This window comes from Ovis canadensis, chromosome 16 (genome assembly GCF_042477335.2).
Source record: "Ovis canadensis isolate MfBH-ARS-UI-01 breed Bighorn chromosome 16, ARS-UI_OviCan_v2, whole genome shotgun sequence".
Taxonomy (NCBI): domain Eukaryota; kingdom Metazoa; phylum Chordata; class Mammalia; order Artiodactyla; family Bovidae; genus Ovis; species Ovis canadensis.
In genome coordinates this window covers 17,200,131-17,226,651 of record NC_091260.1, presented here as the reverse complement: position 1 = coordinate 17,226,651, position 26,521 = coordinate 17,200,131, and the positions used below count along the sequence as shown (strand labels likewise).

General features: G+C 52.1%; 1 protein-coding gene across 1 annotated transcript in view; it reads left to right on the top strand.

Moving 5' to 3' along the window:
• The window catches only part of SH3PXD2B (SH3 and PX domains 2B), a 122,458-nt gene that overhangs the window by 16,261 nt on the left and 79,676 nt on the right, over nucleotides 1–26,521 (top strand). The window contains exon 2 of the mRNA XM_069556057.1: nucleotides 18,551–18,631. Within this exon, the coding sequence (XP_069412158.1) occupies nucleotides 18,551–18,631 (81 nt within the window). The remainder of the gene's footprint in view (nucleotides 1–18,550; nucleotides 18,632–26,521) is intronic.

Sequence of the window (26,521 nt, the reverse complement as noted above, 5' to 3'; positions counted from 1 at the left end):
GTTGCCGGCAAACAGCAAATTCAAATTTTTTTGTTGGAACTTTCTGGATTTTCTTCCTCTTTCTTTTTTAATCTGAGCTTGGTTGAATCCACAAATGCAAAGGGCTGACTGTATTAGCATCCCCGTTTACCAGATGGGGAAACTGGGGCTCCTAAGTAGCTTGCTCAAGGAAGTATATAGCCAGGGTTGGAACCCGGGTCTGTCTGACTGAGTCTGTGGCTGTTTGCTTTGCTGCTGTCTTGAGACGGGGCTGCCTGTCTCCCTGTGGAGTGGCAGGAGAGCTCCCAGCACTCTCTTGGACCCTCTGAACCGGGGGCTGGCAGCTATAGACTGAAACTCCCTGAGACGCCACTGTGGGATGCCACGTTTCTTGTGCTGGTTTGGACAGTTGGCTTCTGCAGTTTCTGCTGCAGCCTCTGTAGCTTTGGTTGGGGACTGTAGGGGGCATTATGGAGTCAGACAAACCTGGGTTTGCATTCTGGCCCCCTCCTCAAGCAGCGGTGTGGCTTTGGACCCGCCATCAGTTTGCCGTGCTGTGAAATGGGATGGATGGTAAGCCTCACTCTGCAGGGCTCCTGAAAGCAGAGTGCTGAGGATTTCACAAGTGCTCATTAGTGCTGGTCCTCAGCTGGAGAACCCCTGTGAACCCCAGATTCACAGCCTCTCCAAGCTCCACTAAGAGATTTAGCCCTCCTCCTCCGTGCTCCATCAGCGGCTGTAAAGTGCTCCCTAGAGGGCCTGTGGCCTGTGAGAGGATTGTACCACTCTCTTCTCTGCTGAGTACCTACTGTGTGTCAGGCACTGTGCTGGGCCCTTTAGGTGTGAACCGAGACCCCAGGCAGCACAGTGGTGAAGAATCTGCCTGCCAGTGCGGGAGATGGGAGAGACTTGGGCTCGATTCCTCGGTCAGGAAGATCTTCTGCAGTAGGAAATGGCAACCCATCCAGTATTCTTGCCTGAGGAATCCCACAGACAGAGGAACCTCATGGGCTCCAGTCCATGGGGACACAAAGAATCAGACACGACTGAGCACGCACTCACTAAGACCCAGGGGACCGCATGTCCCGCAGTCCTGGTTTATTTTCTGGCTACGCCACATGGCATGCAGGAGCTTAGTTCCCCTGTCAGGGACTGGACCCGCGCCCAGCCCCCTGCAGGAGAAGTGCAGAATCGGAACCACTGGGCCACCAGGGAAGACCCCCGCAGGCCTGGTTTAGGTCTTAGGTCTGTCACATGCTGGCCGTGTGGCTTTGTGCTGGCCGTGTGGCCTTGTGTCGGCCAGCGTCGCCACACCCCGTGCCCAGTCCGCCAAATAAGCGTGGCCGTTTTGATTCTTTTGCGCTGCTCGGCTTTATTCCTGCTGCCTCTGCGCTTGCACACAGTGGGTGCTCCAGCTGGCGCCCCAGTTCTCCCCGTAGGGAGAGATTTAAAATCTCTCAGCTGCGTTTCCTGCATTGCCCCGGGCTCCTCTGAGGCCTGGCAACCTGGGCGATCTCCACGAGCCCTCAGTGCTTGCCCTGGAGGCTTTCCTAGAAAGCTAGCCTTCAGGTTAGTTTCAGCAGAGCGTGGGCTCCCGCTGCCAACACCTCTGCTCGCCATTGGAAAGTTCCCCGTGCTGCTCCAGCCAGATGTGTGCAAGGCCGTGAGCTGGCAGCCAGAGGCCCGGCTGATGCTGCAGACCCGGTCCAGCGAGAGTTTCCACCAGCTCCGCGTCTCCGCCTAGAGGAACAGAGGGGCCGGGCCCCCTGGCCCTGCGAGTGGGTCATGCCCGTCCTCTGGGAGAGACCCCAGCAGTGAGGGCAGGATGGGCTTCAGGGAGGGCAGTTGATTGGATTTCACAGCAAAAGACATTTCTGATTTTCCCGTTTAACATAGCTTATCTCAACAGATTTGAGTCAGCCCTGGAGGGGGCCGGGGGGACAAGCTCAGCCTGAGCCTCTAGGGCCCCATCTCTGTGAGAGAGTTATTAGTGATTGCACGCAAAGCTTCCTGCAAGTCAGGCTGTGTGCCAAGATTCTGCCCTGCATTAGCCTGTTGAATCCTTAGCCAACCCTGTAAAGTAGGTACGGCTGTTCTGTCCACTTTACAAACAAGAAAATGGAGACTCAGAGCCATGAAGTGACTTGTGAAGTCCCACAGCAGCATTAAGCTGTAGAGCCCAGAGTCACACCTGGGTACCGGAAAGCCAGTGCCTATTTTTTTTTTAAATGGCATTAAAGAGTAGTTGTTAATTTTATTTTTTATTTATATGCATGCGTGCAGGAGGATTCCCTTTTTTGGTGTCACATTCTGTTAGCTTCTGTGCCTGTGCAGGTTCTCATAACCACCACCCCAGACAGGAAGAATGAGCCCATCACCTCCTAAGAGTCCCCTCGGCTGCCCGGACTCTTGGATGATGTGAAATGCCGCCTCCACCCGCAGCTGGAGTTGCTCCTGTGCCGTTCTCTTATTCTCCATCGCCTGTCCAGAGAGGTCTTGGGGTGAAGCGTGGACCTCTCTCCCAGGGCTGGGCCCCGCGCCTGCATTCTTCTCTGTAACAAAGCCGATTCTGTTGCTAGCATGCTTGGCAGTTAAACTGTTCACTCAGCCATTCTAAGAGTGTTGGTGCCCCAGACTCAGAGCCTTGAATGAGGTCACATTGATTTATGACCTTGGGGCCTTATCTTGGCTTTCTCTCATTCTGCCTGCCTGCCTATCCATCCTCCTGTTGGTCTCCCACTGGGCAGTTCCTAAGAGCAGGCACAGCACAGACTAGGGTGAGCCTGACAGGCCTGGCTTGAGGGCCCCCAGGGGAGTGGGCTGAAGTCGTGTGAACAGATTTCCCGGAAGAACATGTGCTGAGCAAGGGCAGCCCTAGTGGGAACCCAGAGAATGAGGGTCTCCAGGAAGGCTTCCAGGAGGAGGTGACCTCTACACCAACTCCTGGGAAGTGAAGAGTTGCTGTACCGGTGAAGGGAGAGAAGATGCTCCCTCCAGAGGCAATGGGAGGCGCAGGGGTCACAGGCAGGGGAGCACCTGGTCCGGTGGGAGTGGGAGGAGGCCCCCTAAAGACCTGACGTGCCTCTGTCGTCTTCACTATCTGAAAGCTCCAGAAGGGTCAGGATTCTGTCTTCCTGGCTCGTGGCCGCATCTCCAGCCTTTGGAAGGGAGACTGGTACATAGTAGGTGCTGTGTATTTGCTGAATGAATGAATGAGCTGAAGTGTTTGTAGCAGAAGAGAGATTCCATTCTACTTGCACTTTAGAGATAAACTGGACCTGTCTCCCACCTCCCAGCTTGGCAGCCCTCTGCCCATGGGCACAGTCTGAGACCAGCCTCATCGCCCACCTGAGCGTTTACTGTGTGTCCTAGGGGCAAAGAGTATAGTCAGTCCTAAACCAGAGCGTTTTATCTGCCGCTGACACCACAAGCACTTGTATTTGGGCCCCTTTCCAAGCGTTCACTTAATTGAAAAGATTGAAAAGAAAAACCCTTGGCTGCCAGCCATGTTCAGTATGTCACTTGCTGTGGCGCCTGAGCTTGGCAATCCTGACGCTGACTCGGGACAGGAAAACGCTGCCCGGGGCCAGGAGACCCAGGCCTGGCCCTGGGGATCTGGGAGGAGGAGAAGGGACTTAGGAGGCTGCAGGAGCTGGGCTTGAGACTGAGGCGCCGGCTTCCCAGCTGCATGGCCTTGAGCATGGCCTACCCCTGGGTTTCCACCTCCCCCACCTGAGGGCGGCCCCACCTTCTGACAGGCCTTTCATGATGATTGACCTGATGTTGGTAAAATCCCATGGGCAAAGGAGCCTGGAGGGCTACAGTCCATGAGGTCACAAAAGTTAGCGCCTAAAGAACAACAAAGTGCCTAGCACAGGGTCAGCATGTAGCCAGCAGGTTTCCTGGCATGGATGCTGCTTTTATTTTAGGCCCCCACTCAGCTTGGGAAGATCCCCTGGAGAAGGAAATGGCAACCCACTCCAGTATTCTTGCCTGAAGAATTCCATGGACAGAGGAGCCTGGCGGGCTACAGTCCATGGGGTCGCAAAGAGTCGGACACGACTGAGCGGCTAACACAGGCACACACCACTCAGCTTGGTCCTGCCTCACTCTGATGTCCTAGGTCTCAAAGGCATCATGGCACTCGGTGGCATTTCTCCAGGATTAAACTTAATGTCTGGAGAAGGAAATGGCAACCCACTCCTGTATTCTTGCCTGGAGAATCCCATGGACTGGGGAGCCTGGTGGGTTACAGTCCATGGGGTCGCAAAGGGTCACACACGACTGAGCGACTAACATAAACTTAATGTACCTTCTTTAAAAAGAGAAATAACACGTTTCTGAGCACTTCCGGTGGTGATGCTGCTCTGGGGTGTTGGGAAATCAAACACACAGCAGGGTGTTGCAATTCCAAAAAGAGGTTGGGAATGCTGACCCACATAGGCCAGATGCTGGGCAGACATCTGGGGAGCGCTGACAGATCGGGAACCAAAGGGAGCGCCTGGTCTCCATGGGGAACAGCAGAGTCATGTTTCCCATTAGTTAAGCTGGTGGAACCTAGCCAACTGCCCCTGCCCTCTCCCCACTCTCCCCTTCTCCTCCACCCTTCTCTCCTCCTCTCCCTCCCTGCCTCCTGCTTCCCCCCACCCCAGCCCCACACCTCCCCGCCCTTTAGCGACTTTGTCCTCCGCCTTAAGCCCTGGCAGCAGATAGCCAGTGAGGTGGGCCTGGAGCCCAGCCAGTCTTTAATCACCAAGCTCTTCCCAGGAACCACCAACCCAGAAACCCCACCAGTATGGGAGCTTTATCGGGGTGGCCTAGAAGGTCGCAGCTACCTTTCAAAGTCGGTTTCTTAAACGAGGGTTTATAGACTCTTGGGCGCCCTCAGACGTATTCCCAGGAACCCATCTAGATCTTGAAACTAACACTGCTGCTTGATTTCAGGGCTGCACATGTTCTGTGTTTAATAAAGGTTGCTCTGGCTGCAGTGCACGACAGCCTTAGTTATCCTGGGCTAAGGGCTTGCTGCAGGAACTGTGCAGTCTGTGAACAGAAGTCATAGCCCCTCAGTATGGAGAATTCCCTGGACAGAGGAGCCTGGTGGGCTACAGTCCATGGGGTTGCGAAGAGTGGGACATGACTGAGCGACTGACACTTCCACTTTTTTTCATGCTGCATGAGAGACGGAATTTTTCCCTCCCTCAGTCCAAACAGAGCTCCCCACACCTGAGAAACAGCATTCCAGATTGGAGCTCAGCATCCTCAGCACCTCCTGAGAGGGCCCTAGATCTGGTTCCAACTCTCCTCCCCACTTGCTGTGTGGCCTTGGCAAGTCCCTTCCCCTCTATGACCTCATAACCCCAACTATAAAATGAGGGGTGATCCAGAGCAGGATTTTTGTATATTTTAAAGTCGTGGAACCCTGTGCTGTCGGCTTGAAGCAGGCGAAGGAGGATTGTGAGCGACGGAGGAGCCTGAGCCCTGTCTACAGGCTCCGCTGAGGGTTGCCTTGTGGCAGTGTGGACCGGTTACACCCTCTTCCACATATAGAAGAGCTAAAAGCGGCAGCGCCTAGTGGAAACCAGGGTGGAGAGTCTGGGAACCCACCCACCTCACCAGCAGCCTCGGGCTTCTTGCAGGCCAATTTGACCACTGGCTGATCACCTAAGAACTCTCCAAATGTGAAGTCCTCTGGGGTGTCATTGTGCAGGAGGCCCCGAGGAACTGCAAGGAAATTTGCATACTACCATGGACATTTAGAGAGCCCATAGCTGGGAGTAGAACCCCTAGCAAGTTACGACACTTCTCTGAATCCCCATTTGTAGAATGGAGGAGCTGCTCTAATCAGGGCTGCGGGGTACACATCCTCCTGGGGCCCGGGGCCCGGGGCAGACATTGCCAATGGACCGCAGAGCTGTGTCTTGCTGGTGCTCCTTTCTCTCGGCCCTTGCAGAAAAACAGCCTCAACCCTGCGGTCCTGCTGGTGCCCTTGCTTTCGATGTTTCCTTTGGTCTCCCAGCTCATTCCAGGCTCCCCATTCATACTCCAGAGCCAGGAGAGGGCTTTCAGCTTGAGAAATGTGGGCTCATTGGCCTGTAAACAACAGCTCCAGGCAGATAAGAATGGCAAAGAATTCCACCTAAAACAGCACTGCCCTCACTGGGGACTGTCCTGCCGCCACCATCCTGCCACACACCCCCTGTACCATATATCCTTAATCCTTAACTCAGTGTTGTTCTTCAAACTGACTCTTTTTTTTTTTTTTTTACTTACATTATTTTTAAAGGGAATTTTAGCTGTCCACTGTAAGTGGAAAACCAGCAGCCCTCGCTAGAAATAGAAGGAAACTAAATAGAAAGGAAAAAGAAAATCAGCGTGTTAAAGTTCTTCCTGGCAAGTGTTGCCTGCCCTGAGGTCTTCTGTCCCTTCTTCAGGAAATGAGACCAACAAGCGCTGGAAGGGGTGTTAAGAAACCACAACTGCCAACTTTTTGAGCCAGTCAGGGCTGGAAGGGAATGGCAGAGACTGACTTTCTCACTGTGGGATTCCCTGCAGTTTGAGTGCCAAGCCCAGAATCACCTGAAACCGGCTGGTGTGCCCAAGCTCCTGTGTACCTTGAGACGTCATCTAAGTCATCTAAGCAAAGACAATCACTTGAAAAGAGCTTGGACCAGACCCTCCCCCAAATGTAAACCTCTGGCCACCGCACCCCTCCCATGAAAATGAAATCCCTTTGTCCTGTGACTTGTGCAGAAGCCACGCCCCTTCTAATTAACATCAGCGGGGAATTTCAGCCCTAGAAACCTCACCACAGAGATCTGCAAAAACACTGTGTGATTGAGGGCTATTCCCTTGTGCCTCAGGGATTTTATTCTCAGGGCAAAAACACCTTCTCATGTTTTGTGAGTTCACATGATGAAAGCATATGAGATCACAGCACTCCCGAGGCGGGGCGACAGCTGTTTCATATCATCCTGCCCTGGGGAGGCTGTATCAGTGGAGTTCTGGGGCCTCTCCCAGGGCCGAGGCTGTGGGCAGAGCTCTGGGCCAGTGGGTCTGCAGGGAGAGGGCATGGCAGTTAAACCGAGCTGCCTGGGGCTTGCCCGTTTCTGGACCGCTACATAGCCGTGCCCAGGCCTGGTTCCAGGCATTTTTTATAGGCCTCTAAACTTTGTTCTGGTTTAAATCTTTGTTCACGGGTGACCTCTTGGCTGTTGCCACTTAGAAATGGAATGTAAATTTCTGTGTGTTTAATGGGGTCCTCCGGGCATTGCGAGCCCCCAACCCCATGGGGCTAGGTGGGACCTGCCAAAGGAGGTGACTGGAGGCCATAGGAAGGGTTTATGGAACATTCTCTCTCAAATCCCAGCCATGAGCAGAGATTCTGACCAAGGTAGATTCCATCTCAGGAGCTTTGAAAAAAAGTACCTCATTCAGTCTCTGCCCGTGAGATAAGAAGGACGAGCATCCTTATCCCCTTATCCTCAGAGAACACAGAGGCTGAAAGGGGCAAAGGACCTCCCCAAACTTGGAGTGCGGTCAGGGCCGAGGCCCCCCTCTGCCCACTCCCAGCTCCTCCCCGCCCCGCGCTCCCGCCTCTGTCCTCAGCTGCATCTGCACCCGGGGTGCTCCGTGATCTGGACTGGCGCACCAGAGCATGGGCCGGGGTAGTGCGGCTCGTTCCACCTCGGAGTCAGACATTGCTTCCTGTTCTCTAGGAAAGTGACTTTTTTTTTTCTGACTTTAAAAGAAAACAGACTGCAGAAAATATGAAGACTACAAGAAAGCACCAAGAGGAGAATCTTTTAATATTCGTTTATTTTTGGCCGTGCTGCGCCTTTATTGCCGCACACAGGCTTTCTCCAGCTGCACCAAGCGGGAGCTGCTTCCCCGCCATGGTGCGTGGGCTTCTGGCTGCAGGCGCTTCTCTTGTGGGCGAACGTGGACTCTGGGTGCGTGGGCTCCGTATCTGTGGCTCGTGGACTTAGCTGGACCCCAACATATGGAATCTTCCCAGACGAGGGGTCAAAGCGGTGGACCCTGGACCACCAGGGAAGTCTCAAGAAGAGAATTTTTAAAGTCTAATATCCCTGCCAACCCAGAGCAAACCACATGTGTACATTTATATGTCTATTCATTTATATATATCAGCGGTTTATGTACATATGCACATTTATGTATAATATAGTCCACCCGTGTTATTGGCGTATTTCATGTTTGGGGATTTGCCTGTTTGCTGAACTTTATTTCTAATCCAACCAATACTTGCAGTGCTTTCCCAGTCGCTTGCAGACGTGGGCATGTGCATGGCAGCAGAAACTGTGTGCGGCCTGATGGGCGTGTTCCCAGCTGGGGTTGAACACAGCGGCCTCTGCTTTCTTGTTCCAGCTCTTAATAGTCTGAATAAGCGTCTTTGTCCTGGTCTGTTCAGTGCTACACTCTTTACATTCTTATGCTCTTCATCAGCCATTTCACTGTTTAAAATGACCTCAAATGTAGCGCTGAAGGGCAGTCTAGGGTTCCTAAGCTCAGGATGGCTGTGTTGTGCCTTTTGGAGAAAATATAGGTGTTAGGTAAGCTTTGTTCAAACATTAGTTACAGCGCCACTGGCGATGAGTTCAAGGTTAGTGAATGAACAATATACACGAAGTAAGGTGTCATTAAAGAGAAACATACAACCAGGCTGTGTGTTATTGATTAGTAGGTGAAAATGCTGTGATCAGAGGCTTGCAAGACCCCAACTCTCATTTCCCCTGGGAGCGGCTGTTCTGTGCTCACTAAGTATTCACAGTGACTGTAGGATGTCACTCTGTGTGTGTGTGTGCACACACTTGCTCAGTCGTGTCCAACTCTCTGCAACCCCATGGACTATATAGCCCACCAGACTCCTCTGTCCAAGGAATTTTCCAGGCAAGAATACTGGAGTGAGTTGCTATTTCTTTCTCCAGAATGTAACTACACAAATTAAATATACACAAGCACATGCATACGTATATATATTGTATACATAATTTTTTTGAGATTGAAATCTGTTCTTATAGCTAAGATGATGCCTGAACTTGCCCCGAAACCACAGAATTCTTTTAGCTGCAAACGCACCTTCTTCATGCCAAGTGGGGAGTTAACTGGAAGGCCAATCCCCTGTCCTGTGTCCCAGTAGCCCTGGGTGGGGGGCCGGCCCCAGAGGCAGGATCTGGAGAGCGCGTGGGAGCTGAGCAAGGCTCCTCTGTGTCTCCCTCCTTTATCCTGCTCTGCAGACCAGACGTCTGTCGCAAACTGGAGGTGGCTCGGGCTGCAGCAGAGACCTCTCAGAGCCAGTGTCCTCAGGTCTGTTTTCAGCTTCCTGAGAGACACCATCCCTGCCTGTGAGATGGGAGAGCGGGCACTTCTCATGTAGGGGGTCCATGGATGGATTCTTGGCATCTCCCAGAAGCACTCTAAGTGGAAGAAAAGTGGTCTCTGGAGGCCCCAGGACAGGGTGGGTTCCTGTGGCCCAGGCTTCAGGACACCTAATGGCATCTATGAGCAGGTGGGGTTTCCATCCTCTTCATGATGACTCCTGGCAGGTCAGACTGCCCTGGGCCTCCCTGGGATGGTCCTCAGCCCGGAGAGAGGAAGGGTCAGGGCCGCTGAAGCCCCAGCACCAAGCAGGCTCACATGTTTCTGGTGGCCCAGCAGACACGCAGCTCCCCTCCGCCAAGACGGAGGCCAGGGGTTGGGGTGGGAGGGGCAGCGCCCTGGCTCATCCAGCAGCTGGGAGACCCGTGCCCAAGCCCTGGAGGGGCAGTCCCTCTGCACGGCCGTGGGCTCAGAGAAGATAGTGGAAGGGGCAGGGCCTGGGGAGATGGGGACTGGAGAGGGGACTCTGGGGGGCTTACCTGCCAAGACGGAGAGCAGGGGCAAGGTCCCCTCAGCTTCATGTCCCTGTGTTTAGCCCTTAGTGAGGATAATGACGACGGTGGCTTCTGTTCATGGAACATTTACCCTGTGCCAGGGCCCATGCTAGGCAGTCTCTGTGCGTTTTCCCATTAATTATCACACCAGCTCCGAGGTTGATGCTATTATGATCCCCGTGTTTTTACAGAGGAGGAAGCTGAGTTGCAGAGAGGTCAGGCCCCTATCCCAAGACCACGCAGCTAGTTGAGATGGAGGCAGAGGGTGAGTCCAGGCCCTCTTAAGTCCTGAACTCAGAAGCCTCCAGCAGGAGGCTTCTAAGGAGGAGCTCTAAGATAGAAAGTGAGCAGGCACCTCGCCAGTCCAGCTGTGGCCCAGCTGCTGGGTGAGGGCATGGTTCCCTGGGGTGGCAAGGCTGTTGGGGTTAGAAGTAATGGGAGGGCGGAGTCCTTGCACTACACAGAGTAGCTTGTGACCTCAGGCAAGTCACTGCATTTCTGAACCTCCAGCCCTCAACAGGGCAGCATGGGAAGTGTTCGCCTGACCTGCAAGCTCACGAGGATTTGGGGGAGACCAAGCCCACCTCAACCCCGAGCACCCAGTTATGACTCATCGCCCCCACCTCATCCTGCCCTTCGCCACCAGTTTATCTCCCTGCAGCCTCAGAGGAAGTAGAAGCTCAGGATGTCTGGCCCTGGTGACTCTGAATCCCTGTGGGAAACCCAGACCTGGGGAGTCTAGACTTAGTAAGTCATGCAGACTCTGCTGCTGAGATTGTGTAAGGGATTTTGATGGGGGCTAATTCCAGTTTAAAGCCTCCTGTGGGGAGCGAGAGGAAGCCCTCGGTGGCCCTCAGACACCACTGTAGTCTCTGCTTCCTCATTCCCAGAGCAAGGGCGTCCCAGCTGCTCCTGGTGAAGGGTTGTGCTGAAGCGGGACAGACCAGAGAGGGCTGGGCCTCCTGGCTTCTCTGTCTCTTCCTCATTTTTTTCCCACAAAGTATGGATTTTCCATTGACCTCAGTGCAGGGCATTCAGTGTGTGTATAAGACAGTGATGGTTCCTGCTCTCAGCAATTGCTGTCGAATGTGCTTGACTCTGTGATGAGCAAGTGGGTTCCAAGCAGACATGTGCCACGGAGACCCAACCTAACATTGATGGGGTGGGAGCAGTCAGGGAGGGCTTTCTGGAGGAGGTAGCATTTGCACTCTGCCCTGTGAGTGGGCTTGTAAACCATCCCATCTTCTGGATCTGTCTGATTGTTTCCTTTTGGTGTCATTTAGCTTGTTTCTCTACCTCCTCTATTTCCTATTTGAAACTTGGGTCAAGAGGCTTGAGGTTCAGGTTAAATATTTTGGTATCAATACTTGCCAGAAGGTTCTGTATACTTCTATTGTATCACCTCAGGGACCGTTCAGTGTCTAATTATCCCTCTTATTGGTGACGTTAGGTTTGATCACTATTACAGTTGTGGTCACCAGATCTCTCCACTGAAAAGGGATATTTTCCCCCTTTGCTGGGGAGAGTAATCCTGGGGTAATATTTTCAGCCTGTGTGACCCTCCCTTTCTCCAATAACCATTCACCCAGTGGTCCAGCACCCATCAGGGATCTTTCCTGAGTAGCTGTGCCACCTTGCTCTCCCACCAGCAATGTCTGAGAGTTCCGGTGCCCCACGGTTTTGTCAGCATCTCCTATCTCAGCCATTCGAGTGGGTGTATGGTGATACTTCATCATGGTTCTAATTTGCCTTTCTGTAATGCCTAATGATGCTGGACATCTTCTCATGCACTTACTTGCCATCCATATATCCTCTTCAGTAAAGTGTCTGTTTAGGTCTTTTTTCATCATGTAATCAGATTGGTTGTTTCCTTACAGTTGAGCTGGTTTTGTGTTTTTGAAAATATATTCTGGGTATAAAAGTTCTTCAGGTATGCAACACGTTTTGAGGACTACACTATAAAATTACAGTGTCGTTTCCAGGGAGTATGACATGTACTGTGTAAATCTCTGAAGGATATCTGCTTATTATTTAAATTGTGATAAAATATGTATGCCATAAACATTACCATTTCAGGCATTTGTAAGGGTCCAGCTTTGGGGTGCTGAGTGCACTCACAATCACCACCTTCCATCTCCACAACTCTCTTCATCTCCGGAACTGGACCTCCGTAACCCATTAAACACTAACTCTCCATTCGCCTTTCCCCAGTCCCTGGCAACCACCATTCTCCCTTGTGTCTCTAGGAATTTAACTACTCTAAGTACCTACTATGAGTGGAATCACACAGCATGTGTCTTTTTGTGACCAGCTTATTTCACTTAGCACCTCCTGTCCTCAAGTTTCATCCATACTGTAGCATATGGCAGAATTTCCTTTTTTAAGGCTGAGTAATATTCCATTGTATGAATATACCACAACTTACTTATCCATTCATCCATCAGTGGACACTTGGGTTGTTTCCACCTTTTGGCTGCTCTGAGTAATGCTGCTATGAAAAAGGCTACTTTTAATTTCTTAATGCCAGGCCACTGAGTATTAACTGTGTTTGGGATATAATCTAGAAGCCAAGATTAGATGTATTAGGATTGCTTTGGTTGAAAGTAACAGAAACTCACTCAAACTGACTTGAATAAGTAAGGAAAAGTTTGGGCCTGTGTCTAGGTAATGTCCAGGATGCTGGATCCAGGGATTCAAACAACATCATAGGACTTGGCACGTCTCTCTTGCTCTGAGCTCTGCTTGCTTCTGCACTTTCTCCGTCTTTAAGTCTCGGTGTGATGGTCTCCCAGTTAGTCACTGCATTGAGGAAAGCAGTCTCTTTCCTGATTGTACCATCAGAAGTCCAGAATTGAGTCTCATCAGCCTGGCTTGGGTGACGGGCCCATCCCTGAGCCATTGTTGAAACCAGGGACCGATAGTACTCTGGTAGCCAGGTTTGGAACGTGACACTCTCTGTCACAAAGACAAGGGAAGGGAGAGGAGTGACTCTTCAAGGGGAATTGGGGGCTGTCACCAAAAGGAGAGAAGGGGGCACCAGGTCAGCCGGAACACCAGACACAGCTCGTGGGCGCCGGGCACTGGACAAGGCCCTATGTACCTCAGTTATTATAGTGAGTCCTCGGGGGAAGTTACTATCCCCATTCCATTTTATTTCTTTTTTAATTAATTTTTATATATACTTGATTTACACTGTTGTGTTAGTTTCAGGTACACAGCAAAGTGGATCAGTTGTACTTATCATATAGCCACTCTTTTTTAGACTCTGTTCCCATATTATAGAGGATTGAGTTCCCTGTGCTATGCAGTAGGCTCTCATTAGTTATCTGGTTTATATATAGTAGTGTGTATATGTTAATCCTAACCTCCCAGTTTATCCCTCCTCTGCTTACCCCTTGGGAACCATAAGTTGGTTTCCTGTGCCCATGTTAGAGAGGAGGATGCTGTGGCCAGAGAGACCGATACCTTGTGAGTTTCAGCCAACAGCGGGGCTGGCATTAGAGCCCAGCACACGGGCTCCTTCACCAGCCCCCACGCCCTGGGCAGGGCCAAAGCCCTGCAGAGGGACAATTCTTATTAAAAAGTTAGATCTGTGCCTAAAAATTGAAGCTATCAAATTGTGTTCAGAGGTTGATTCCAGTAAACCAACTAGATCTGCTGCAGAGTTCTTGAACCATAGGGACAGAACTTTAAAAACTGTAAGCAAGAGGCCAAGAATGAACTGTGTAAGCAGAATTGTATTTCTCCATGTGTGGGTGTGTGCTCTGTGTTGGCTTTTACATCTTCAGTTATCTCTTTTTCCTTGTTTTTTAATCCACATTGGCATTGTCCTTCACAGATAGTCATCTAAACTTTGCTTGTACTTCCCCCAGGATGGGGGCTTTTGGTAAGGTGTATTCTGGGCCTCAGTTTACCCATCTGGAAGGTGGGACCGTTGGGTTGACTGGGTTCCGTGGTCCCTTTCAGATGTGGGGAAGCCCGTTTACTAGTTTCCCTGCCCCTTTTCAAGACCATTTTCTACACAACAGCCAGAGGTATGTACATGGGTATGTTTATCTATCTATCTATATATATGTATTTATTTTTAAACATACATTAAATTATATCTCATGCTTTCCCCCCAACCCCTGCGTCTCTCAAACCTTCAACAGAATGAAGGTCCTCGCCCTGGCTTATAAGCCTGCGGCGACGCCGCCGCTGCCCCTCCTGGGAACAGCCCCTTCCCCGCCAGCTCTGCTTTGCCATCATGGTCTTCTGGTCCCTCCGAGAGGCCAAGCATTTTCCAGCCTGCATATTGTTGTTTGCGCTTCCCTTTCTGTGTGGAATACACATTCCTCAGCTCTTCTCCAGACCAGTTCCTCATCTTTCAGGTGTCAGTTCGGAGTCTGCTTCCCAGAGGGACTTTCCTTTCCAGGAACGCCCACCCCCACCACTCGTGCCTCACAGCAGGCTTTGGGGTCCTTCCTAGCACTGACTGTAACTTAAATCACACACATGGTTCTTCACCAGCTGGTTTATTGCCCATCTTCCCGCTCTCCAAGAGTAGGGTCCGGACTATCCGACTGTCTACTTCATTCTAGTGAACTAGAATTGGTGTTTTCTTTTTCATAACACTAATGACTATTGGGGTGGCTTTGATAACAACTCTTTTTGTTGTAAAATCACTTTTCCAGGGTGACTCTGTCTCCCAAAGAATGCCGTGACCTGTTCTTTGGCTCCATAAACAACCCAGGACTAGAGGGAGAGAACAGGGAGAGAAAAGGGCCAAGATACATGAATCCGTGGTGAAATCATGAAATCACTTGTTTCTAAAACAGAGGCTGGGTAGGCATTGGGGAATCAGAGTGCAGGATGCTAAGATTTCTTGAACCTTTCCTCTCTGCCAGGCAAGGAGCTCAGAGCTTTATTTCTGATAACCATCATAAGTTATGGCCCCATTTTACAGATAAGGAAACCGAGGCTCTGGGGGTTGGGAAAGTGTTCCAACCAGTTGGAACGGTTCCTTCCTACCTGCCTTGCTTCACTGAAATGAAATAGATGTTGGATTTGGAGAGGCCGTCCCCGGTGAACCTCTGAGTTGGGCATTCAAGGGCACCTCCCACCTTGTCCTGATTTGTCTTTCAATTTTTCATCTCTTCTCACCAGGAGAAACTTCTCCCATAAGTCCCTGGTGTTTACAGTGGGCTCTGGCTCCCCCTGCCCAAAGCTGCTCCTCCTTTTCCTGTTTTGAATGAAGGTATCCTAGCAAGAACTCATTTGGGAAGAGACTTCGTTTAAAACCACCTTGGAAACCACTGCCAGGCATGGCCCCCGTGCTCCCTGAGCTGGTCTTTGCCCCACCATCGTAGCCCACCACCCACGGCCTCTTCCTTCCTCTCCTGCACTCTGGATCGACGTGCCCTTCAAGGCACACCACAGTGACTTCAAGGTTCAGCGAGCTCTCCTGCCCCGCTTCCTGTGCCAGTCAGGACTAAATTACATGTGTCAAAAACCCAGCTCAAACTGGCTTCAAAAATAATCCCGGAGTGTGGGCGTGGCCCAGGATTTACTGGCTCAGGAAACTGGAGAGACCAGGAGTAGACTGAGCTACGTGCAGAGCTGGATCTAAGGGTCAGACTGTGTCATCCGAAATCTGATACTAGCATCATTCTCAGGCACAGTCCTGCTAAGTGATGATGAGATGGTCCCCCAGCAACGCCGGGTCGTGAACTAACAGCACAGCAACCTCAGGGAAGAGAGAGCTTGTTTTCCTCGGGGCTGGAGCAGAAGTCCCAGGGCTCGTTCTTCGTGCCTGTGCTTGGCCTGGTATGGGTCATGTGACCACTCCTTAACCAGCCCCGTGGACAGTGGTACCCAGCGTGGTGTCTAAAGCACTATGTTGAGGTGGGAGAGGAGGTTCCCAGGAGAGAAGTCCAGGCACTCTGGTTGAAAGAAAGGTTTATCAACACAGTAAAATAATGATCCAGCAGGGGAAGGAGAGGGTGGGATGAATCGAGAGAGTGGCATTGGCATGTATACCCTACCATGTGTAAACATAGCTAGTGGGAAGCTGCTGCGTAACACGGCGAGCTCAGCTCAGCACTCTGCACTGACATAGACTTGGGGGTGGGAGGGAGGCTCAAGAGGGCGGGAATGTAGGTATACTCACAGCTGATTCACGTTGTATGGCAGAAACCAACGCAACATTGTGAAGCAGTTATGCTCCGATTAAAAAAAATAAATGCAAGAAATAATGATGTCTGCCGTAGTTGTTCAGTCACTCAGTTGTGTCTGAATGTTTGTAAGCTCGTGGACTGCAGCACACCAGGCTTATTTGCTCAAAATCCTGTCCATTGAATCGGTGATGCCATCCAACCATCTCATCCTCTGTCGCCTCCTTCTCCTCTTGCCTTCAGTCTTTCCCAACATCAGGGTCTTTTCCAGTGAGTCAGCACTGCACATCAGGTGGCCAAAGCATTGGAGCTTCAGCTTCAGCATCACAGTTCAAAAGCGCCAGTTCTTCAGCACTCAGACTCTATGGTCCAACTCTCACACTGGTATAAGACTACTGGAGAAACCACAGCTTCGACTAGATGGACCATTTTCAGCAAAGCGATGTCTCTGCTTTTTAATATGCTGTCTAGGATTGTTATCCCATGGATGGAGGAGCCTGGTAGGCTGCAGTCCATGGGGTCGCTAAGAGTCGGGCACGACTGAGCGACTTCACTTTCACTTTTCACTTTCATGCATTGGAGAAGGCAGTGGCAACCCACTCCAGTACTCTTGCCTGGAGAATCCCATGGATGGAGGAGCCTGGTGGGCTGCAGTCCATGGGGTCGCTAAGAGTCGGGCACGACTGAGTGACTTCACTTTCACTTTTTACTTCATGCATTGGAGAAGGAAATGGCAACCCACTCCAGTATCCTTGCCTGGAGAATCCCAGGGACAGAGGAGCCTAGTCGGCTGCTGTCTATGGGGTTGCACAGAGTTGGACGCGACTGAAGCGACTCAGCAGCAGCAGCAGCAGGATTGTCATAGCTTTTCTTCCAAGGAGCGAGTGTCTTTTAGTTTCATGGCTGCAGTCAGCTCTGCAGTGATTTCCACTGTCCACATGTTATTTATCCTCATTTATAAAATCACTGCAGATGGTGACTGCAGCCATGAAATTAAAAGACGCTTACTCCTTGGAAGAAAAGTGATGACCAACCTAGATAGTATATTCAAAAGCAGAGACATTACTTTGCCGACTAAGGTCATTCTAGTCAAGGCTATGGTTTTTCCTGTGGTCATGTATAGATGTGAGAGTTGGACTGTGAAGAAGGCTGAGCGCCAAAGAATTGATGCTTCTGAACTGTGGTGTTGGAGAAGACTCTTGAGAGTCCCTTGGACTGCAGGAGATCCAACCAGTCCATTCTGAAGGAGATCAGCCCTGGGATTTCTTTGGAAGGAATGATGCTAAAGGTGAAGCTCCAGTACTTTGGCCACCTCATGCGAAGAGTTGATTCATTGGAAAAGACTGTGATGCTGGGAGGGATTGGGGGCAGGAGGAGAAGGGGACGACCAAGGATGAGATGGCTGGATGGCATCACGGACTCGATGGACGTGAGTCTGAGTGAACTCTGGGAGATGGCAATGGACAGGGAGGCCTGGCGTGCTGCGATTCATGGGGTCGCAAAGAGTTGGACACGACTGAGCGACTGAACTGGACTGAACTGAACTGATGCATGTGCTGTCTCCCAGCTCACTCTCTACTCATGGAGTCAGAAGCCTTGCCTGTGTAATCCTGTGCCTCTATTAACACCCAGCCCCTCGGGTTTATTTCTGTTTCTAGATGGCTTTCACACATGTGTGTTTTACATGTCAAAATCACCCTGTAACACAGATCATTTGTGCAAAGCAGAAATGGATGTGCTTATCCCTTATCCCATGAGTACCCAGGTGGGGTCCAGGGCCACCAGCGTCCCCAGCCAGAGGCCTCTGACCTGTCGTCACTTGTTTTGCCTGTCGATGTCGTGCCTCAGTTAGTGACAGAGATTAGAAGCATGGCCCTGTGGTTTGTAGAGTGGTTTCCCATCTTCTGCTTTATTGGAGCCTCACGCTATCCTGGTAGGCAGCAAAAGCAGATGTTATCAGCACACTTTACAGATGGAGAAACTGCACATAGAGGGAAGCGGTAACTCAGCCCAGGTCCTAGCTGGAGGAAATGACACAATGGCTAAGCTTATGGGAAACTCGAGGGAGCTGAGAGCCACAGATCGCTGTGACTTCGGACAAATGCAAGCTTTAAGAGTGATGCTGACAAAATAGCCAGCCCGATGGCTCTCTGAATTGAGTGGAGAGTAAAAAGTCCTGAAAATAACAGCATCTCCTGAGATAAGCAGGGTGCTTATGCTTTCCTAGACTCGATTTCCTGTGATGCTCTGCACAACTCTCACAGGCGAGGGTATCATACCCATTTTACCGAGAAGGAAGCTGGGTCTCAGAGAGGGCGAGTAGCCTATCCCAAGTCATAGAGCTGGTCAGGGGCAGAGCTGAGAGTCAAACCCAGGCCTTCCTGCCTCTGGCCCCTGTGCTTTGCTCTAGAGCAGCTGAGAGTCAAACCCAGGCCTTCCTGCCTCTGGCCCCTGTGCTTTGCTCTAGAGCCCTGGCGGTGGAGAGGCTGCCTCTATGCTAACGGCCGTCTCCGCTCCTGCCTGCAGGTCTACATCATCCGGGTCACGTGGTCCAGTGGCTCCACAGAGGCCATTTACCGGCGCTACAGCAGGTTCTTTGATCTCCAGGTAAGGACGTGGGGTCCCCAGGGAGCTGCAGGTAGGCAAGGGTGTGTATGGACCTCCTTTCCGCTTGGACTTCAGAGCCTGGATCCTCACCCACAGCGGATGCACAGCATTTATTTCCCAGACCTAACAACGGTGTCCGTCTGCTCACCTCAGCAGCTCATATACTATAAAGATGTAGAGAAGATGAGTTTGGCCCCTGTGTAGGGATAACACAAATTTGTGGAGCATTCCATATTTTAAAAAAAAAAAAAAAAAAGGTGTCCATCACTTTGGGGATATAAGTGATGGGCTGCATTGCTTTTGCTTTGATATTCAGTATCTTTTAAATAGAAGAAAGTCTCCTGTTGACTGCTCTAGAATGGAGGCTAATCTGGAAATTGTTTGTGTTTGGCTTTGGCGTTCAGATCTTAAACTTGTGTAATCGTGTTTGCTGGTGACTTATGTGTGATCAGATTTTATGGGGCCATTCTGCTCTCAAGACAGACCCAAATCTTCCCTCACTTTGGCCTCCTCTCCCCATCAGGCTCCATGTTTAGCCTCTGAAACACCTGCTGTGTATTGAGGGCATCGCACTTGCCCTTTCCTAAGGCCGGTCCTCGCCCGAAACGCCTCCTGCACCCTCCAGGGCCTGCTGGCTCGCCACCCTCAGGACTCTCATCCCCTGGAAAGCCTGGTCTGACTTCACTTCCCAGCCAGCGAGAGCTGCGTCCCCTAAACCCGCCCGCACCACCCCCCCCACCCGCACCCAGCTCTGTATCCCTTTGTCCTGATTCTAGTGAAGTTGTCTTCCTGTCCCACCCTAATCCATGACCCTTGTGGGCAGGGAGCGCATCTTTATCCTCTCCCTCCTTCATGTTTTACTCAAGGACACTGTATGTAGCCAGTCAGCGTTTGTGAATGAATGAATGAACGGAGGGACAAAGGGATGGACTGATGTCCACACCGAGCACCACCGGTCTCGTAGGGAGCCTCTGTGGACAGCTGCGTGTAAGCCCCTCCCCACTAGGGCAAAAGAGCTCTAATCCATGGATCAGTAGCATTATCCTGACATCACCAACAGCCAGCAAATCAGAGCAAGTGTATCTCGATGAGAAGTCACAGTGCCTGATATCATGTAGCAAATTTCTTTAGGAAACACAGGCCTTCGGAGGAGATGGTAACTTGCTTGGCTTCCTGAACCCACAAGTGTTCCATGCCACGTGGTGAGGGGCTCACCTACCTGACAGGCCAGTGTGAGGGCTCGTGGAGATGACTGTCTTCTTTTCCTTTGTACCAGTTAGGCTGCTTTTATTGCAAATGACAGAAACCCGACTCAAACTGGCCTAAGTAAACAGGAGGATTTAGGGCACTGTTGTAATAGAATGCCCTGGGAGGGGGAAACTGGCAGGCTTCAGGCACAGCTTGGTCCAGGGTTTTCCACTGTGTCCTCTTGTCCAGCTTCTCTCTCTTTCTGGATTCCCAGTTCCCTTGCATTGGCTTTATCTCAGGTCTCATGTGGTTGCAAAATGCTCTGGGCTCATGCTCAGCAGGAAAGAGTGAAAGGTCACTTCACAGAAGTGCCAGCAAACAGTGTTTTCTAGGCTCATCTCTAAGCCAGTCAACAGGGCTGAGGAATGTGATGGCCAGTGGACTTGTCCAGTCCCTGCTCTGCCTCTCAGTCACGGGGCTGGGGCTGAGACGTGGCGAGAACAGCTGTGATCCGAGGTCGAGGGGACACTGTGGGGCCGTCAGAAGAGCCCTTGTCCTCCGCACACCAGCCTGCCTCTCTGCCGCCCCCCTTCTCTCTGAAGGTTAGGTGATATTAACCACAGGCATCCTCGGTCGAACAGACCTAATCTGTTTCTGAAAATGTCAAATGGAAGATTTTCAGAGGCTGTGTCCCAATATTTTGAAGGGGGAGGAGCAATGTTAATGTGCTCTTAACCACTTTCCCCAGCATCACCAAACAGTCGACACTACAAACTGCCGTGAGTCACTGCACACGGGCCAGCACTTAACCCCTGTTACCTACTTACAATGTAATGAACTCAGCGGTGCAGTAAAGCCAAACAGGATCATATACAAACAATATTTTTCTTCTTCTGCTGCTGCTGCTGCTAAGTCACTTCAGTCGTGTCTGACTCTGTGCGACCGCATAGACGGCAGCCCATCAGGCTCCGCTGTCCCTGGGATTCTCCGGGCAAGAACACTGGAGGGGGTTGCCATTTCCTTCTCCAATGCATGAAAGTGAAAAGTGAAAGTGAAGTCGCTCAGTCATGTCTGACTCTTCGCGCCCCCATGGGACTGCAGCCTACCAGGCTTCTCCGTCCGTGGGGTTTTCCAGGCAAGAGTACTGGAGTGGGGTGCCATTGCCTTCTCCGATCTTTTCTTCTGGTCCACAGCAAACCTGTACCGAATGTCAGTACCCGAAGAGGCTCTGTGTTAACGATGCTAAGATACTATCTAAAATGGACTTGGCAGGGGCTTCCCTGGCAGTCCAGTGATTAAGACTCCAGGCTTCCACTGCAGGGGCCGTGAGTTCAATCCCTGACTGGGGAACTAAGATACTAAGATCCCACAAACCGTGTTGACGCAGCCCACAAATAAATAAAGGAAGGAGAAGACGCAGGCATGGTGAGGGGGAGTCGGGTAGGGCTGACCCTGGGGCAAAGGCAGGGAGGGTGGCAGCTATAACGCCCAACACCTCCAGACGCCGTGAGCCGAGCCTCAGTCCTGTGCGAAACTGATGGAGGTCCACACCCTCTTTCCCAGACACAAGGGTGATTTATGCAGACCCATTATGGCAGATCTCTAGAGCATAGGGGCTGGGTAAATGTTTTGCAAGTTGTTAGACTGATTTTTTTTTAATGCACTGAGGGTCTGCACTGGGGGGAGTTGGGAGTGCTACCTGTATTTTGCTTTCAGAGCCCTCTTCCCTGCCTGATGCATCCAAGAAGGAACAGAGGGGCAGAGATGGGTGACGTGGGTGATTGCTCACCTAGAGAATAATGGCGTGCACAGAACAGACACCCTCCCAGCTAGCTGAGGCAGACAGAAGTGGGGTGGACTGATGCAAGGAGGCAGGTGTGCCCCCATGGAACCCAGAGCGAGGGGTGTAGTTGGCTTCACAGGGTCCTGGAGCCAGCAACAGAATGACCCTCCAGAAGCCCCCAGGCCAGAAACTCTCCGAACAAGCTCCCTTTCCTGCCAACCCCTCTGGCCCAGCTTCCTCTGCTGGCCCACTGGCCCACATGCCCCTTCAGTCCTGAGGTGAAGTGCCCTTCCCCGTGTCCAGGCACTGGAGTTTGGATACCGATTCCAGTGTCTGAGAGAGAGCCCCTGAGTGTCAGTGTCCGGGGTCAGAGTCCATCCCCGAGCCTGCCATGTGTGGCCCGAAGGGTGGAGCATGGGCCGGGCAGTGTGTGGGGAATTTGACTGGGTCATCGATTTGCCCATTGCAGCTGCGCTCAAGGCTTCTGACCTTGACTTCCGGGGTTTGACAGACCTGGGCTCACATCTCAGCTTTGCCGTCTCAGTCTCAGCTTGGTGTCCTGCTCTGTTTCTGAGCCTCGGTTTCCCCGTCCTTGTGTTAAGAATGAAGGCACTTTCCCCGCATCTCCCGTGACAGTTCGCTGAGCGGTGCCTGGCTCAGGAAGCAGTAGCAGTCACCTGCTGTCACTCTGCCCAGATGGGACCTGCCAAAGTGACATCATCAGGGAACATTTGAGGCGGGGTTGGATCCCAGGGCGCCCTGGCCCAGAGCCTGTATTCCCTCCACTCTCCTGCTCTAACTCAACTTTCTTACTTCTCCCAGAACTTAAAAGTGAGGTTTCCTCCCCGCCTCGCCATAATAGGTATTAATTGGAGGTTTACTGTGACATAAAGCTGCCTGAGACTCCACTTCCAAAACAAAGTCGTCTAGAAGCAGGGCTTAAGGGAGCTTTAAAGAGTTCCAGATGGGCAGCTGGAGTGGGAGAGTCCTGAAATTCCAGAGGGGCCTGCCCTGCCTCCAACCCCATACCTGATTGGGGGAAACTGGAAGAAGTCAAGGCAGGACCCCACCCGCCAAAGTGGGCTGATTCCAAGGACCAGGCAGGAGGGGAGGCCCGCCCGCATGGGACCTCAGCACCCTGAAGTCGGTGATTTCATGACCCACCCCGCCCCCACTGCTGGCTGGGAGTAGCCTTGGCTTTCTCCCACAGCTTGGCTCAGAGTGTAGGGGACGGTCGATCTTTCGTGGAGGAGCAGCTCGGCCAGTGTGGCGTAATGGAAACAGCAGAGGACTCGGTCCGGAGACTTGGGACCCAGCTGCCTATGCTGTGTGGCCATGGGCACACCCCTTAACCCCTCTGTGCCCGATGGTGACTTCTTCATCAAGTAGCATGAGGGTGGCAATAGTAGAAACAGCTGGCATTGCTGGGATGTTGCCCCCTCAGCCTCGAGACGAAATGACTTGTTTAATCCTCATGTCAAGCTTATCAAATCATACAGATGAAGAAACCCAGGCTCAGAAAGGTTCAGGCATCTGCCCAAGGTCACACAGCCGGTAAGCATTAGAGCTTGGATTTGAAGCTGGGCAGCAACACCAGAGTCCACTCTGGTGGTCTCTGAGTGGTCTCATCCACTCTGCTGCCCTGTGTGCCCCTCGTGAATCACTACTTCACAAGGCTTCTCTGGAGTTAAAAGTGATGACGTGTGTCCGGAAGAGGCAAATCCATAGAGATAGAAAGCAGATTAGTGGTTGCCAGGAGCCAGGGAGAGAGGAGGAGAGCCTGCTAATGGGTACTGGGTGTCTTTTGGGGGTGATGAAATTGTTCTGGAATTAGATAATGGTAATTGTTGCACAACCTTGTAAATATACTAAAAACCACTGAATTGCATGCTTTAAAAGGGTGAATTTTATGGTATGTGAAGTATATCTCAATTCCTTTTCGTAGAAAAGTGATGATGTGTGCGAGAGCAGTTTCTGGGTTGTCAAGCCCTCAGCAAATGTCAGCTGTTGGGACTATTGATGGGTGTGGGTTGCTGCTAGGAACTGGCATGAAGATTAGAGCAGGAGATGATGCCAGTTTAATAGAGTGGTTAAGATCCTGGGCTTTGACCCAAACGCTGCCACTTCCTGGCCGTGAGACCTTGTTTTAGTCAGAAGTGTTTTAGTTATGGAGGACAGAAGCCTAGTCTGTATGGATTATTCAAAAAGAACATTGATCAGCTAAATGGAGCTGAGAAGACTGAGGGCGCTTGGCTTCGGGTCTGCCTGGATCTAGGGGCCACAGTGGCAGTGAGGACCTGCCGTCCTCTGGTTCTCGGCCTGCTCTGGGTGTTGACTGTATGGTGGTGGCCATAGCCCCCAGCTTAGCGAACAACTCAGCTCAGTGACTTCAGGGAAAAACAGAACCCCCCAGCGGTTTCAGCACAAGTCTTAGCAGTTCTTGCGGGGTGTCTGGCCAGGAACAGCCCAGGAAGTGGAGGAATCCCACCACATTCACGCATGCTGGCTGAAAGAGGAGTAGAAGATGCCCCAGAAGAAGCCAGAGACTTGCTGCCAGAGAAGAGGGGGTAACCTGTGCGTGACGCAGCAGCAAATGCCCCCTCCGTGGGGGCAGGACACCCGGGCAGAGGAAAAGGCCTGCATGGAGGCCTCCGGGGTGGAAGGAAGGAGCATGACTCAGGCTCCTCTGTGGGAAAAGAGACTCACAGCTCCCAGCAAGAAGGGCCCCCTGTCACTGTCTGGGGATGCCCGCTGCTGCTGCTTGACATCTGGCCACGTGACTCGTGTGAGGGCGTCAGCGGGAGAGCCCTGGGCTTGGAGCGGAAAGGCCTTGCTGTCCCAGTGCTCTGTCTGACCCGCTGTGCGGTCTTGGGCAGGCCCCTCAGCCTCTCTGAACCTCCCTTCCTGCCCTCATCTGAGCCACTCTGGAGAATCTCGCAGAGTGTAACAGAGAGCTGGCCTCCAAGCAGGGCATTGGGCGGGGACAGGAGAGCCCGAGGGCAGAGCCTTGAGGAGGTGTGGTTGGTTGAGCAATGTAATTTTTTTTGAGCAATGTAATTTTTGAGCTGTGGTGTTGGAGAAGACTCTTGAGAATCCCTTGGACTGCAAGTAGATCCAACCAGTCCATCCTAAAGGAGATCAGTCCTGGGTGTTCATTGGAAGGGCTGATGTTGAGGCTGAAACTTCAATACTTTGGCCATCTGGTGCGAAGAGCTGACTCATTGGAAAAGACTCTGATGCTGGGAGGGATTGGGGGCAGGAGGAGGAGGGGACGACAGAGGATGAGATGGTTGGATGGCATCACCAACTCAATGGACATGGGTCTGGGTGGACTCCGGGAGTTGGTGATGGACAGGGAGGCCTGGCGTGCTGTGGTTCATGAGGTTGCAAGGAGTCGGACATGACTGAGCGGCTGAACGGAACGTACTGAGCAATGTAATGACACAGTATTGGTGGCTGTTCACTGAGACATTCCAGCTGCCTGACTTAGGCGTCATTTCATATAGTCCTCGGGCCTCCCCAGTGGCTCAGTGGTAAAGAATCTGCCTGCAATGTGGGAGATGCAGGTTGGACCCTGAGTCGGAAAGATCCCCTGGAGAAGGGCATGGCAACGCACTCCAGTATTCTTGCCTGGAATCCCATGGACAGAGGAGCCTGGTGGGCTGCAGTCCATGGGACATGACTGAAGCAACTGAGCGCACACACCGCACATTAAGCCCTCACTTACACGCATGAAGTCAGATGGGGGAAGGGAAGCTCAGAGAGGCAAGAATCACGTGCCTAGAAGGTAGCGTGGGTGGGATTCAGCCCTGGGGGTGGCTGAGTCTGAAGCCTGTGCTCCTAACCGCTGCACCCGCACCTCCTGGAGGCCCAGGATTGCCTTCAAGTCTGTCTCCTCATGGAGTTCTGCCCTTTGAAGAAGCTGCTCTTTGAAGGCCCACTTGGCACCTCCTCGTGAGACTCAGGTAGCATCTGTCCTGCGGACGGCTGCTCTGAGCAGGACACGGCCCCTCACAGACAGACCCTGAGTGTGTGATGGATCTCTTCTACCCTGTGCCTTGCGACCTTTGCCCTCTGAGTTTTCCCAGGAGTTCATTGCATCCTCAAGGCTGAGGGTCGTGGTCATCCCTGGAACCAAGGGTTCCCTCATGGAGGTTTGCTGAGCCAGACTCCAGATATTGCCTGTCCCTGCGTCCTCTGTCCCAGCCAGGGAACTCAGGCAGGGCTTGCTTCCTGAAGGAGGTAGCAGCTGAGCAGAGTCTTGACTATGAGTAAGGAGTTGCCCCACCGACAGGGTGGGGGAGGTCATTCCACACAGAGAACACCACGTGTGCAAAGATGGAGAAGTGTGAGAGAGCAGGACTGTTAGCTTGGCATCTCGCAGAATTCCCGTGGCGCACGAGCCAGCTGGTCAGCCTGCCAGGCAGGGGGCTGGCGAGAGAAGCACCGACCGCTTGTGCCCTGTAAGCAGGAGCCCTCCGCACTCCGGGGACGGCTTCTGGGCACGGGTGCTTTCAGCGGGGTCTGTTTCCCAAATGTAGCGTGTCACAGAGCTGAAGGCAGGCTGCCGCATCTTGGTCTGAGCCTTTTGTTTCTCCCCGGAGAAGGGAACTGAGACCCGTAGACGGGAGAGGCTGTCCCGTGTCGCATGGCAAGCATCGTTTGTTTCCACTTTCTGTTGAGATAGGACAGCGCCTGACACACTTCATGAGCTCTGGGAACTGCCGGAAGCCCCCAGGCTCCACCACAGAAGCCATGGGGAGGGAGTGTTTCTTCCCGTCTTTTCTGGGAGCAGGTGTAGGAGGGGCACAGCTGAACCTCTCTCTCCGCAGGCAGGCCTTGCCCAGCTGGGAAGACTTCCCGGCGAGCTCGTAGCCAACACTTGGCCTGGGATTCCACCAAGCATCTTTACCCAGATA